At 43.9% G+C, this 13,441-nt stretch overlaps 1 protein-coding gene and 1 non-coding gene across 22 annotated transcripts in view; both read right to left on the bottom strand.

Moving 5' to 3' along the window:
* The window catches only part of LOC105491375 (stereocilin), a 64,267-nt gene extending 50,826 nt beyond the window's left edge, over positions 1–13,441 (bottom strand). For 14 of the 21 annotated variants that reach the window (XR_011606113.1, XR_011606114.1, XR_011606115.1 and 11 more), the window contains exons 1-7: positions 12,448–12,707; positions 11,825–11,998; positions 11,582–11,650; positions 4,592–4,764; positions 3,911–4,066; positions 3,181–3,305; positions 50–228 (exon numbers count right to left, since the gene is read on the bottom strand). Coding sequence is in view for 18 of the 21 variants with exons in the window: in XM_071066978.1 (XP_070923079.1) it covers positions 50–228; positions 3,181–3,305; positions 3,911–4,066; positions 4,592–4,764; positions 11,582–11,650; positions 11,825–11,998; positions 12,448–12,625 (1,054 nt within the window). In the remaining 3 variants the exon portion in view is untranslated. The other 7 variants (XM_071066974.1, XM_071066975.1, XM_071066976.1 and 4 more) reach the window with 7 other exon arrangements.
* On the bottom strand, positions 1,936–2,042 carry LOC112428472 (U6 spliceosomal RNA). Its single transcript, XR_003020412.1, has one exon. It is a non-coding gene; the product is annotated as a U6 spliceosomal RNA (small nuclear RNA).

Here is a 13,441-nt window from a genome sequence, read left to right as displayed (position 1 = left end):
TTCTTCCCAACCACCCTTCCCAAACAAGTTTCACCTCCTCTATGCTTACCCATCATGGCTACTATGATACTCCGAAAGATAATGGAGCCAAGCAACAACCAAAGGATGAAATAGATGCTGCTGAAGAGGCGACTGACTTCACGCACCTTCCAGACATCCTGAAGCAGTGCATACCAATGATCCAAGGTGAAGAGAATGAACACTGTTACCAGGGAATTCGGGAGGTCCCTAAAGAAAAAGGCATGTGAATAGACAGAAACAGAGGCCTAAACCTTTCAAAAATGGTACCATTCTTACTTTTAAAGAAACATAAAGCATTTCTTTGTAGTTTGTTCTGATTTTGGCTCCTTTTCTACCATACTCAGTTTTTAGCTAATCATTCTTCAGTTTGAAGTTGTTTTTTTTGTTTGTTTGTTTGTTTTACACGGAGTCTCACTCTGTTGCCCAGGCTGGAGTGCAGTGGCGCAATCTAGGGTCACTGCAACCTCCACCTCCTGGGTTCAAGAGATTCTCCTGTCTCAGCCTCCCGAGTAGCTGGGATTACAGGCATGTACCACCATGCCCAGCTAATTTGTGTATTTTTAGTAGAGATGGTGTTTTGCCATGTTGGCCAGGCTGGTGGCGAACTCCTGACCTAAGGTGATCCGCCAGTCTCAGCCTCCCAAAGTACAGGATTACAGGTGTAAGCATTGCACCCAGCCTAAATTCTCCTTTATCATAAATAATCTATGACTACCTCTCACTATCCCATTAGTCCTGGGGTATAATAAATACTCAATAAATAGGCATTAACTGAATTTTTAAAAGATGAATGAATCACCAACTAGTTCTTTTTTTTTTTTTTTTTTTTGAGACAGAGTCTCAGTCTATCATCCAGGCTAGAGTGGCGCGATCTCAGCTCACTTCAACCTCTGCCCTCCAGGCTCAAGTGATTCTCTCACCTCAGCCTCCCGAGTAGTCAAGATTACAGGCATGCGCCACCATGCCCAGCTAATTTTTGTAATTTTAGTAGACAGGGTTTCACCACGTTGGCCAGGCTGGTCTTGAACTCCTGACCTCAAGTGATCTGCCTGCCTCAGCCTCCCAAAGTGCTGGGATTACAGGTGTGAGCCACCATGCCTGGTCGTTTTTTCTAATTTTATTCTCCACTGCTCTATGGACTCCACTTAATAGAAGATCACTCGCAAATTTAGCAAAATTAGCAAATTTAGCGAAATAGAAGATCATTCACAAAATTATTCCTATTAGTTTGCTGGTATGAAATGATATGCAGGTAAATGGGTATGCTACATAAACATATGTGATCCTAAATAATGAATATATACAGATTATAAAATTATTAATATTTTAAAATTACTAAAAAAGTAAAAAGTTTCTGGGAAGGTATCTAAATTTTCCTACCTTTATTTTTAGTCCTCCATATACAATTTATTGAAAACATCAAAGCTTGTATAGGATAAATTCTAGGACTTTCCTAACTCAATACTCTTACAAAACTATCTGTTAAGAGTTTAACAGAGTCCTGAGAAGCGCAGACAAGATTGAATTCTAATTCATAAACGGGATTATCTACTCAAAATTCAAGTTGATTTCCTTCTAGAAAACAGTGATGTTTTCTTTTTTAATATTTAAAAAACTGGCCAGGCGCGGTGGCTCAAGCCTGTAATCCCAGCACTTTGGGAGGCCGAGACGGCCGGATCACGAGGCCAGGAGATCGAGACCATCCTGGCTAACACAGTGAAACCCCGTCTCTACTAAAAAAATACAAAAAACTAGCCGGGCAAGGTGGCGGGCGCCTGTAGTCCCAGCTACTCGGGAGGCTGAGGCAGGAGAATGACGTAAACCCGGGAGGCGGAGCTTGCAGTGAGCTGAGATCCGGCCACTGTACTCCAGCCCGGGCGACAGAGTGAGACTCCGTCTCAAAAAAAAAAAAAAAAAACTATGTAACACTTCATAAATTTGTGTGTCGTCCTTGCACAATGGCCATGCTAATATTCTCTATATCATTCCAATTTTAGTACATGCGCTGCCGAAGTGAGCACTGATTAGTGTTTTCTCAGGAATAGGCACACGCACGTGTAATATGTAGAGATTGGGATAAAACCAGTGATCATATTTGAGAATCAGAGTAACATTCATTGATCACTTACAATATATCACATACTGTGCTAAGTGCCTAAATGCATTACCATATTTATCCCCACACTCTTATGCAGTAGCACTGCTATTATTCTTTTTTTTTTTTTTTTTTTTGAGATGGAGACAGAGTTTCACTCTTTGTTGCTCAGGCTGGAGTGCAGTGGCTCAATCTCAGCTCACTGTAACCTCCGCCTCTGGGGTTCAAGTGATTCTCCTGTGTCAGCCTCCCGAGTAGCTGGGATTACAGGTGCCCATCACCACACCTGGCTAATTTTTGTATTTTTAGTAGAGACAGGGTTTCACCATGTTGGTCAGGCTGGTCTCGAACTCCTGACCTCGGGTGATCCACCCGCCTTGGCTTCTCAAAGTACTGGAATTACAGGCATAGGCCACTGCACCCAGCCTATTCCCATTTTTCTTTTTATCTTTTTTTTTTTTTTTTTTTTTTTTGAGATGGAGTCTCACTCTGTCGCCAGGCTGGAGTGCAGTGGCACGATCTCGGCTCACTGCAATCTCTGCCTCCCAGATTCAAGCAATTCTCCTGCCTCAGCCTCCAGAGTAGCTGGGACTACAGGCACCCACCACAACGCCTGGCTAATTTTTGTGTTTTTAGTAGACACAGGGTTTCACCACGTTGACTAGGATGGTCTCAATCTCTTGACCTCATGATCCACCTGCCTCAGCCTCCAAAAGTCCTGGGATTTCAGAGGTGAGCCACCGCGCCTGGCCCCCATTTTTCAAAAGAGGTAACTGACTCACAGAAACCAAGCCTAACCACTGGAGTGTACTGCTATTTAAAGATGCCTGATGACAGTGTGGTTTGAATTTCCAAACCCAGAATAAACATGGAACTAGCTGCCCCACTCTCAAGAGCAGAGCTAAAACCACTCACTATTCTTTTGCTTTCTCTTTCCCTCTCCCTATTGTGTTCTATTTGTTTCTTGGAATAGACTGTATTTATATTACTATACTTTGGACAAGCTTCCCAGTCTCTTAGCCAACTTCTCTCCCCTCACCCAGCTGTCCCCCAGCTCTGCTTACGAGAAGAACACATGGTACTCCAGGTCCTGACGAGGTGAACGGGTGTAGTCTGAGAAGAAGTAGACACCAGTCACAGCAAAAATGTAGAAGAAGATGAGCAGCAACATCAAGAGGAAGGTCATGCTCTAGAGGCCATAACCTCAAGTCAAATGTGGGCCAGACTAGGCTGATTTCCACCAACAGCCCAGTCAAGCCTACCTGGCAATCCCACACCAAACCCTCCCTTGTATCCCGAACCCAGTCATCTCTGAATCACAGCACCTGTCCCCAGCCCCTTCTCATCCAATAACATATCACAGGACGTTTCATTGCCTTCTTTGACCCATCAAGATTTGTTTCATACATATATATATATTTTTTTAGACGGAGTCTCACTCTGTCGCCTAGGCTGGAGTGCAGTGGCACAATCTTGGCTCACTGCAACCTCCACCTCCTGGGTTCAAGCTATTCTTCTGCCTCAGCCTCCTGAGTAGCTGGGATTACAGACAAACACCACCAAGCCCGGCTTTTTTTTATTTTTATTTTTGTATTTTTAGTAGAGACGGGGTTTCACCATGTTGGTCAGGCTGGTCTAGAACTCCTGACCTCGTGATCCGTCCCCCTCGGCCTCCCAAAGTGCTGGGATTACAGGCGTGAGCCACTGCACCCGGCCGACTTGTTTCACATTCTAGGTTAAGCCCTCACATTTATCTACCATGCCCCCTGCTTTAGCTTGCAACAGTCAAATCACCTTGAGGGCCCTGACCAGGACCAAAATAATAACTCGAATTTGACGGAATTGTGCAAGGAGTTTGAGAGACCTCAGCACCCGGCAGATCCTCAGAAGCTGAAGCCACACCGATTGGCCTGTTACCCCTACCAATACCACAACCTCGGGAAGCAGGGACTGTGGAAAACACACAGATTATGAGTAAAACACACCCCAAGGCACGCAGGCACAGTTGCACCTTCTTCATCTCATCCTCTTCATTGTTCCCTGGGCATTATCCCTTGAACAGCATTCTCTGAGAATTGTTTCCTATTCAGCCTTTCTATACTAAGTTGCTTAAACGCTGTACTTCAACTTGTTCAGATATAAAAAGGAGGATAAAATTCATGGTTATTTAATTGGGTTGTCATGGAGCATAAATGAGGTAATGTAAGGAAAATACTTAAAATAGTGCCTGGCACTTAATAAGTGCTCAGTAACAGGCAGATGTTCTTGTTGGCGTTGACGTTGTGGTCTACCTTGCTCCTAATACCAACAACTCCTGCAATGACTGATGTTTAGTTTTAGGAAAAAAAATCAAAAGAAGGAAGTTAAGTCAATTTTTGTTTCCTCCTATTACCATGTTAACTTTTCTTGTCCTTTCGATTCACCTAGGCACATTCCTCATCCCACTAAAGGAACCCTCAGGATCTCTATCCTTACCAACATGGTAACAACAAAGTCAAAGACATTCCAGCCACTCTTCCAGAAAAGGGAAAAGTTGGATAGCCACTTAAGAAGGATCTCCAGGATGAAAATAAGCAAGATAAACCAAGCTGCCACCTCCAAAGTCAGCTTCAATGGCCATAGTTTGGTATTTGTGGATTCCAGCAATTCTGTGAGGATAGAGCAAAGGAGGAATAAAAGTTAAGGAAGCTGGAAACCGAATGATGGAGAATGATCACACTTAATAAACCACAGTTTTGCCCACTACTGTTCCATTTTTCTTTGAGTTTCTCTTCTTAACATTGTTGCTTCAACCTGTGAAATACAGGGAAGGACAGAATTGACCATAAAACATAGCCACAACTAATCTGTTGATATAGTTATGTCTCCCCAGCTACAAGTCACTTCCTATCTACTGTGGGGGTCACACAGCCACTAAGAGAATACTCTCTTTAATTACCCCTACCTCCAACCCCCCACCCCCATCTACTGCACTGTTATCTCAGTTCCAAAGTTCACATGAAAACAATGGGTCTTGAGAACAGAATGAAAATACAGGGCCATGAGATCTGAAGTACTTTATAACGAATGCAGAAACAAGCCAGAATCATTGGGGTATATCAAACTATAACAATAAATCACTTGGTTCTGTTAGCTTCCTTTGAAAACTTTCCCTTTCTTCCCTGCCTAAAATTGGTTTTGTTCCGCAGAGCAAATTGAATGCATACTTCCTCTCTAGAACCCTATTATTTACTAATTGCTATTCCTTAATTCATTGCCTTTCTCTTTCAACCTCTTTCATCTCTTTTATTTTTTTATTTTTTTTTTTTTTTTTGAGACGGAGTCTCGCTCTGTCGCCCAGGCTGGAGTGCAGTGGCGCGAACTCGGCTCACTGCAAGCTCTACCTCCCAGGTTCACGCCATTCTCACGCCTCAGCCTCCGAGTAGCTGGGACTACAGGCGCCCGCCACCACGCCCGGCTAGTTTTTTGTATTTTTAGTAGAGACGGGGTTTCACCATGTTAGCCAGTATGGTCTCGATCTCCTGACCTCGTGATCCACCCGCCTCGGCCTCCCAAAGTGCTGGGATTACAGGCTTGAGCCACCGCGCCTGGCCTCATCTCTTTTATACAATTGATGTATGCCATACTCTGGAAAAAAACACTGAGATTACAATAGGCTTAAGAGCTAAATAGAAATCAACATTGTGGTGCTCTGGCTTTAAAGTCATCCTGATGCTGAACTGGATCCAGACAAAAAGAACAGAGTCATACTTCAATCATCCCTAGAATTTTACAGAGGTTGGCCCCTTCTAAAAACCAATGGAGTTATGTTATACTTATTCCTATGCTTGTTTTGAGACAGTCTCACTCTGTCACCCAGGCTGGAGGAGCGCAGTGGCATAATCATGGTTCGCTGAAGCTCGATCTTCCAGGCTCAAGAGCCTCTGGGTAACTGGAACCACAGGCACATGTCACCATGCCCAGCTGATTTTCTCTTTAAATTACTTGTAGAGATGGGGTCTCCCTGTGCTGTCCAGGATGGCCTCAAACTCCTGGGCTCAAGTGATCCTCCCGCCTGGTCGCCCAAAGTGCTGGGGTTATAGGCATGAGCCACTGCGCCCAGCACTCCTATGCTTATTTAGGCTCTGTGCTGCTTTCGAAAGTTTTTCTTTCACACACATTTCTCCAAAATGGACAATTGTTCACATTTTATCATCCATGAAGTTAGGATGCTTTTTTTTTTTTTTTTTTTTTTTGAGACAGAGTCTCTGTTGCCAGGCTGGAGTGCAGTGGGATCTTGGTTCACTGCAACCTCTGCCTCCTGGGTTCAAGCAATTCTCCTGCCTCAGCCTCCCGAGTAGCTGGGACTAAAGGCGTGTGTCACCATGCCCAGCTAAAATTTGTATTTTTGGTAGAGATGGGTTTCACCATGTTGGCCAGGATGGTCTCCATCTCTGGACCTCGTGATCTGCCTGCCTCGGTCTCCCAAAGCGAGGATGCATTTTACAATCAGCGATGTGTCCCAGTTTAATTGGGCATGATTTTTATTTCTTAGTGGTAAATAGTGAATTTCTCCATTGATGACAGCTTAGATTCAATAAAATACAAAACTTTTTCACTTAACAATAAATTCTAGCTCTCAGGAGTATGGAATTATGTAATTAGAAAGAGGTAAGGACCACATTTGTGGCTGGAAAATAGAATGCTATCATTTTTATTCAGTTTTTGCCCTTGCAAAACAGGAACCCAAAGAAAGAAATGAAGTAAAATAAGGCTTTTGTGAAGCAGAAGATAGTTTTAAGTACCTTAAAATAGTTTAAGTAGGGAAGTCCAAATTACAGAGGCAGTAGCACTTTTACTCTCTGGAAAAAGGAATACTTTCATAGAAGCTCAACGAACCCAAGGAAGGTCAGAGGAACGAATAGCAGAAATTGCCTCAGCAGCACAGAATATGCAAAAGTGACTGCCTCCACTCTACATCAAGTAATGTGTCCTCTCTGAAGATGAAAAACAACTTTCTAAAATTCTTGGAATTTTTCAGGCTGCTATAGCAAGGCAAAGGAGTCTTAATGGAAATAGACACCAGGAGCCCAGTGAAGTCTACCCAGGAATCTTAGCCAGTGTAGTGAAGCAGCAGTGAACATCTATGCTTGAATATTCTTCTCAGGGTGATAGACAGTAGTCATTGGATGAAGCAAGTCAGGCAAATATATAATTCTGCTTTACAGGGTAGAGTTCACCATGAACAGTCATCTATTTCTACTCCCTACTCTAGAAAAACAACAGTAGGTCACCTCACAGAATACCAGGTAAATTCACATTGGTATCAAGGAGTCCAATATTATAGGTGAGGAGAATAGTACACTATAACAACAAACTGATATGTAGATTTTGACATTTACACAGTTTTAATATTTTTAGTAATGTTTTGGCTAGCTATACCCATCATGAAGCAAGAAACACTGATGTTGAAACATAGTTTCTTTTTTTTTTTTTTGAGATGGATTGTCACTCACTCTGTCGCCCAGTTGCCATCTCAGCTCACTACAAACTCCACCTCCCGGGTTCAAGAGATTCTCCTGCCTCAGTCTCCTAAGAAACTGGGACCATAGGGACATATCACGATACCCACTGATTCTTGTATTTTTAGTAGAGACAGGGTTTCACCATGTTGGCCAGATTGGTCTTGAACTCCTGACCTCAAGTGATCCGCCGGATTAGGCCTCCTAAACTGCTGGGATTACAAGGTGTGAGCCACACGCCCAGCCAGAAATACAATTTCATGAAGAGCATTAAGAATGATAACTCTGCAAGTTTAATCTCAAGATGATCTTCAACAGATTCTACAAATTCCATTCATTTGACCAAAAACTTTAGATAGCACATCAAGCCATCTCTAGGACTTTAAAAGTCAATGTAAAAAATGGTCATCTTCAGGAATATGCCCACCTTTGGGAAAAAATTGTAATGATATTATACTTAGGTTTTATTTTATTTTTGAAACAGGGTCTTGCTCTGTCACCCAGGCTACAGTACACTGGTGAGATCATAGCTCACTGCAGCCTCAATCTCCTGGGCTCAAGTGATCCTCCCACCTCAGCCTCCCAATATACTCAGTTTTTAATTTTAAGCAAGGATTGTCTATACTTGCGATGTGTTATTTTCTGACAAAGGCTTGCAAAGAGTCAAAACTTTTCTTCTTTCTCATTATTTAGAACCAAAATATGAGATTTTAAAAATACGCCAATTGATGTTTAAAGTACAAAACAGAATTACCAATATCCAGTTGTGGAAGTAGATTTGTTAAAGCCCTAATGGTTTAGATCACTTTGTGATCTGGAAAAAAAAAAGTTTAAGCCTAAAAAACATATTAATGCTTATCACATCAATTTGTCTGTTCAAAGAAATCTGTTAATCACAAATCATTTCCCTTTGCAAAATCCCTCCTCCCTCTCTACCACAAGAATAAGCTTAATAAGATAAAATTTCCATGAGCTTGACAGGTAATTTCCAGTCTGGCAATCTACTTATCCTCTGGCACAGTGATCATGTTGCATATTCAGTTAACTGTTTTACCAAATAGAATGGTTAGTGCTATTCTATTTTGATTTGTCTATTAGATCTAGGGCAGGGGTCCCAAGCCCCAGGCTACTGACTGGTACCAGTCTATGGTCTGTCAGGAACTCGGCCATGTAGCAGGAAGTGAGTGGTGGGTGAGTGAGCATTACCGCCTGAGCTCCATCTCCTGTCAGATCAGCTACGGCATTAGATTCTCATAGGAGTGCGAGCCCTATTGTGAACTGCAGGTGCGTGACCCTTAGCAGAATCTAATGCCTGATGATCTGAGGGGGAACGGCTTCATCCTGAAATCATCCCTCCTACCCCATCCATGGAAAAACTGTCTTCCAAGAAACCAGTCCCTGATGCCAAAAAGGCTGGGGACCACTGATCTAGGGAATCCTGTATATTTACTACTATTTACTTCATTCCAAGGCTTAGGACTATAATCCTAATACAAGGCAAATACATGGCAGCAATCATACAATAAAAGGGAATTATAAGTAACTTAGTTCAAAATCTTCAATATTACGAGGAGGAAATAAAACACCTCAAAGTATATAGTATACTGTACTGGGTCAGTGACATCAATTGTTGTATATTTAAATATCTTGGACCTCACTACACTAAAGGACTATCTTATTTTTTTTGAGACAGGGTCTCACTTTGTCACCTAGGCTGGAATCCAGTTGCATGATGTCTCACTGCAACCTCCGCCTCCCAGGCTCAAGCAATCCTCCCACCTCAGCCTGCTGAGTAGCTGGGACTACAGGCATGTGTCACCATGCCTAGCTAATTTTTGTATTTTCTGTAGAGATGAGGTTTCTCCACATTAGCCAGGCTGGTCTCAAACTCCTGAGCTCAAGCGATCCTCCTGCCTCAGCCTCCCAAAGTGTTGGGATTACAGGCATGAATCGCCATGCCTGGGCCCCAGAGATGAGCTTGTAGGGGATTTGGACCTAGAGGCAGAGTTCTGAACTGGCTACAGGCACTGGACATTTCTGTTGAGGAAATATCTCTGTGACATAAACAGCCAAGAGCTTCATAACTATGCCCTTCTCTTTTTTTTTTAAGACGGAGTCTCGCTGTGTCTCCCAGACTGAAGTGCAGTGGCGCAATCTCGTCTCATTGCAAGCTCCACCTCCCCGCTTCACACCATTCTCCTGCCTCAGCCTCCTGAGTAGCTGGGACTACAGGCGCCCGCCACCACGCCCAGCTAATTTTTTGTATTTTTAGTAGAGACAGGGTTTCACCGTGTTAGCCAGGAGGGTCTCAATCTCCGGACCTCGTGATCCACCCGCCTCGGCCTCCCAAAGTGCTGGGATTACAGGCGTGAGCCACCACGCCCGGCCTGCCCTTCTCTTAAAAATTCCTCCTAGACTGGACACGGTGGTTCACGCCTGTAATCCCAGCACTTTGGGAGACTGAGGCATGAGGGTCTTTTGAACCCAGGAGTTCAAGACAGCCTGGGCAACATAGTGAGATCCTGTCTTTACAAAAAATATATATATATATATCAACATAATTAGCCTGGTGTAGTGGCATGCACCTGTAGTCCAAGCTACTCAGGAGGCTGAGTGGGGAGGATCAATTGAGCTCTGGAGGTCGAGGTTGCAACGAACCACGATCACACCACTGCACTCCAACCTAAGCAACAAAGTGAGACTCTGTCTCTAAAAAATACAGTGGGAGCCTTCCCCACAACAGTGAGAATTAAACAAGTGAGTAGTTTTACTGTCCTTTTATCATTTCTGAGCAGTTTGAGATTATCAACAAATGAGCTCGCTGATTTTGCAGACATCCTTATATTTTGAATATGCTTCATATAATTTATTATTGGTTTCAGAATCATTTCCTTTTTAAGTAATTTTTTTGGCTCAGCTAATATCTTAGTTGTACCTACCTTTCCATACTTTGTAAGCTTTCTTATTTGTACTTAATCTTTCTAAATACACTTGTAAAAATGTAAATGTTACATCATTCAGTGATAGGCACCAATATCCTTAACAGAAAAGGTTAATTCAAACAAATGTCAGCCTAAACTGACAACAGAAATACAACTGGTCTTCCCAAGTTCAGTTCCGTGTGGATTTGTTACATTGCTACATATTACACCTAGTATTAATGTGTCTAGATATTCTGTATCTAGTATATTCTTGAGAGCCCTCCAAATACTAATATTTCTTTTTTTTTTTTTTTGAGATGGGGTGTAGTGGCATGATTTCAGCTCACTGCAACCTCCGCCTCCCAGGATCAAGCGTTCTCCTGCCTTAGCCTACTGAGTAGCTGGGATTACAGGTGCCCACCACCATGCCCAGCTAATTTTTTGTATTTTTAGTAGAGACAGGATTTCAGCATGTTGACCAGGCTAGTCTTGAACTCCTGACCTCAATGATCCAATCACCTCAGCTGCCAAAGTACTGGGATTACAGGCATGAGCTATCACGCCCAGCCAATATTTCTAGATTTTAGCAGTTGAATAAATCCTACTCCAGGAAGCTTAATATAACTGTCCCTATCACAATTCATATGACATTCAAAAATGTAAAATGATCAATTTAGGAAAAAAAAATTACTCCTATCCACTTCCTTTTTTTTTTTTTTTCTTTTTTGATAGAGTTGCACTCTGTCACCCAGGCTGAAATGCAGTGGCACAATCTCGGCTCACTGAAACCTCCGCCTCCTGGGTTCAAGCGATTCTCCTGCCTCAGCCTCCCAAGTAGCTGGGACTACAGGTGCGTGCCACCACGCCTGGCTAATTTTTTGTATTTTTTAGTAGAGACGGGGTTTCACCATGTTGCCCAGGCTGGTCTCGAACTCCTGAGCTCAGGCAATCCACCTGCCTTGGCCTCCCAAAGTGCTAGCTAGGATTACACGCATGAGCCACCACGCCTGGCCTCACTTCTTTCACACAATGTCAGTTCTCACCTATTTCAACCATCAATACGATCGTATTCAAAAAGATCAGGAAGATGATGAAGTTTTTGAAGAGAGGACCTGTTGTCTCTTAAGGAAATGTACAGAGTGGAGTTCTTTCTGATTTATGCAGCTGAAATAATAAGGGTAATAACATAAGCGGTGAGAATGAGAAAATGGAGTTTGGGGAGCAAAAATAAGTCATTAAGCAGATCATCAACAGCCAGGACAAAAATGAGTGACATAAAAGGATACACTCAAGGACCCATCCGGCCCACAAAGAAAGAGGTGGCCTCTGACTGCAGCGCACATGAAGCTTGCTCAACAGCCTCTGGGCATGTGAAATCTGTCCTACACGTTGAGGCTTTATAGAGAAGCGCACTAGCTGGTGTTGATCTCCCAACATAAGTTTCTTCTGGCGGGAAGGATCTACAACAAAAATTAAAAAGGGATAGTGGATAAAGACAAAGAAAATAGAGCAGGTAGGGTTGGGGGCAGGGATATTGGTCAGATAACGGGTCCCCCTAATGCCTTACTGCTGGTCCTTCTCTTCTCACAGCAACTAAGAATTCTGTTTGGAGTGAGAGAAAATGTACTGCTTATTATCAACACTGTCCATGCCCACAAAAGCAACAGGTTCACAAAGTCTTAAGTGTCTTTGACAGAAACTTTTCCGAATCATCCATGGCTAGTGGCTATCCTAGGCCTAAAAGTGAAAGACATGGATTCTATCTCCTCAGTTTTATTTACAAGCCCTTGATTTATCAAGTGTGGTAAACCAGCAACTAAACCGACCTCCCTAGAATTTTCCACTCTTAAATGTAGAGGATGTGCATAGGAGTCTTAAATTTAAATTAGTGAAGAAATAGGCTGCTGACCAAGTAACTCCCTGATAGTGTGCCGCGGCACAGCTTGGCTCAAGCCTTGCAAATGCTCGATGAGAGAGAAAGTATCGATGAGACGTGAACGAATGGCATCAGCTCGGGGCAGCTGCATCTGCCCTTCTTGGTGGTAAGTGGTCATGTCTGCTAAGAAAATGTAAGCATCAAGTGTCATTTCATTCTTGGAGTTGCACCAAAGATTACAGGTTTTCTGTCCCCTCCACCCCACCTTCTTTGCCCTTAAGATTCCTTAATGTACCCACATTTAGGAACCAGGAGCAGTTGGGAAGAACAAACATTGCACTAAGACTCGGGGTTTGTTGAAACAAAAGGGGCTAAGAGTGGTAAAGACATTGTGCAGTCGACCAAGTGGCCAGGCATCTTCACTTTGCGACGGCATTTCTAATTAAAAACAAAACAAAACAAACAAAAACACCTCAATAAAAAAGCAGCAGCCACAAGGGTAGGGGACCGGGGCAGGACAAAGAAGAATCTGGGCCCCACCTGGGCCTGAGAGAATCGGGCAACGAGGTGGAGTTCAGGGAGGGCTTGGCCTGCCCACGAAAGAAACCAAGTGAAGATAAATTGGACAAAATGCAAAAGCCTGACATTTTGAAAATGGGTCCGGTCCCAGGTGTGTCCACCCCAACACTCCTTCGGGGGCTAGCTCCTTCTCTCCTCCATTATCACTTCTGGGCCTCACCTCAGCCCAGGTTCTCTTCGCCCACTCAGTCCCGACTTCACGCTTCCGCCTCCAGCTCAGGCGCCTCCTGGGCCCGGCTACCCCTGCGCAGCACGAGCTCAGGACCGGCTCCCAGCCTCACTGCGCCCCATTCCCCGCCCCGCCCGACCCCCAGGTTTCGGCTCACCCCGGGACCCGGCCCTAGCCCCTGACCCCTGCCTAGGACCGGGCCCAGCCACGCTCTCCCAGCCCCTCGCCGCCTCAGCCCCTCGCCGCCTCGGCCCCGCCCCGCACTCCGGTCACTCGGCG

The sequence above is a fragment of the Macaca nemestrina genome, chromosome 7 (genome assembly GCF_043159975.1).
Source record: "Macaca nemestrina isolate mMacNem1 chromosome 7, mMacNem.hap1, whole genome shotgun sequence".
Classification (NCBI taxonomy): Eukaryota; Metazoa; Chordata; class Mammalia; order Primates; family Cercopithecidae; genus Macaca; species Macaca nemestrina.
The sequence above is the reverse complement of the archived record's forward strand: the minus strand, read 5'-3'. Positions and strand labels throughout refer to the sequence as shown.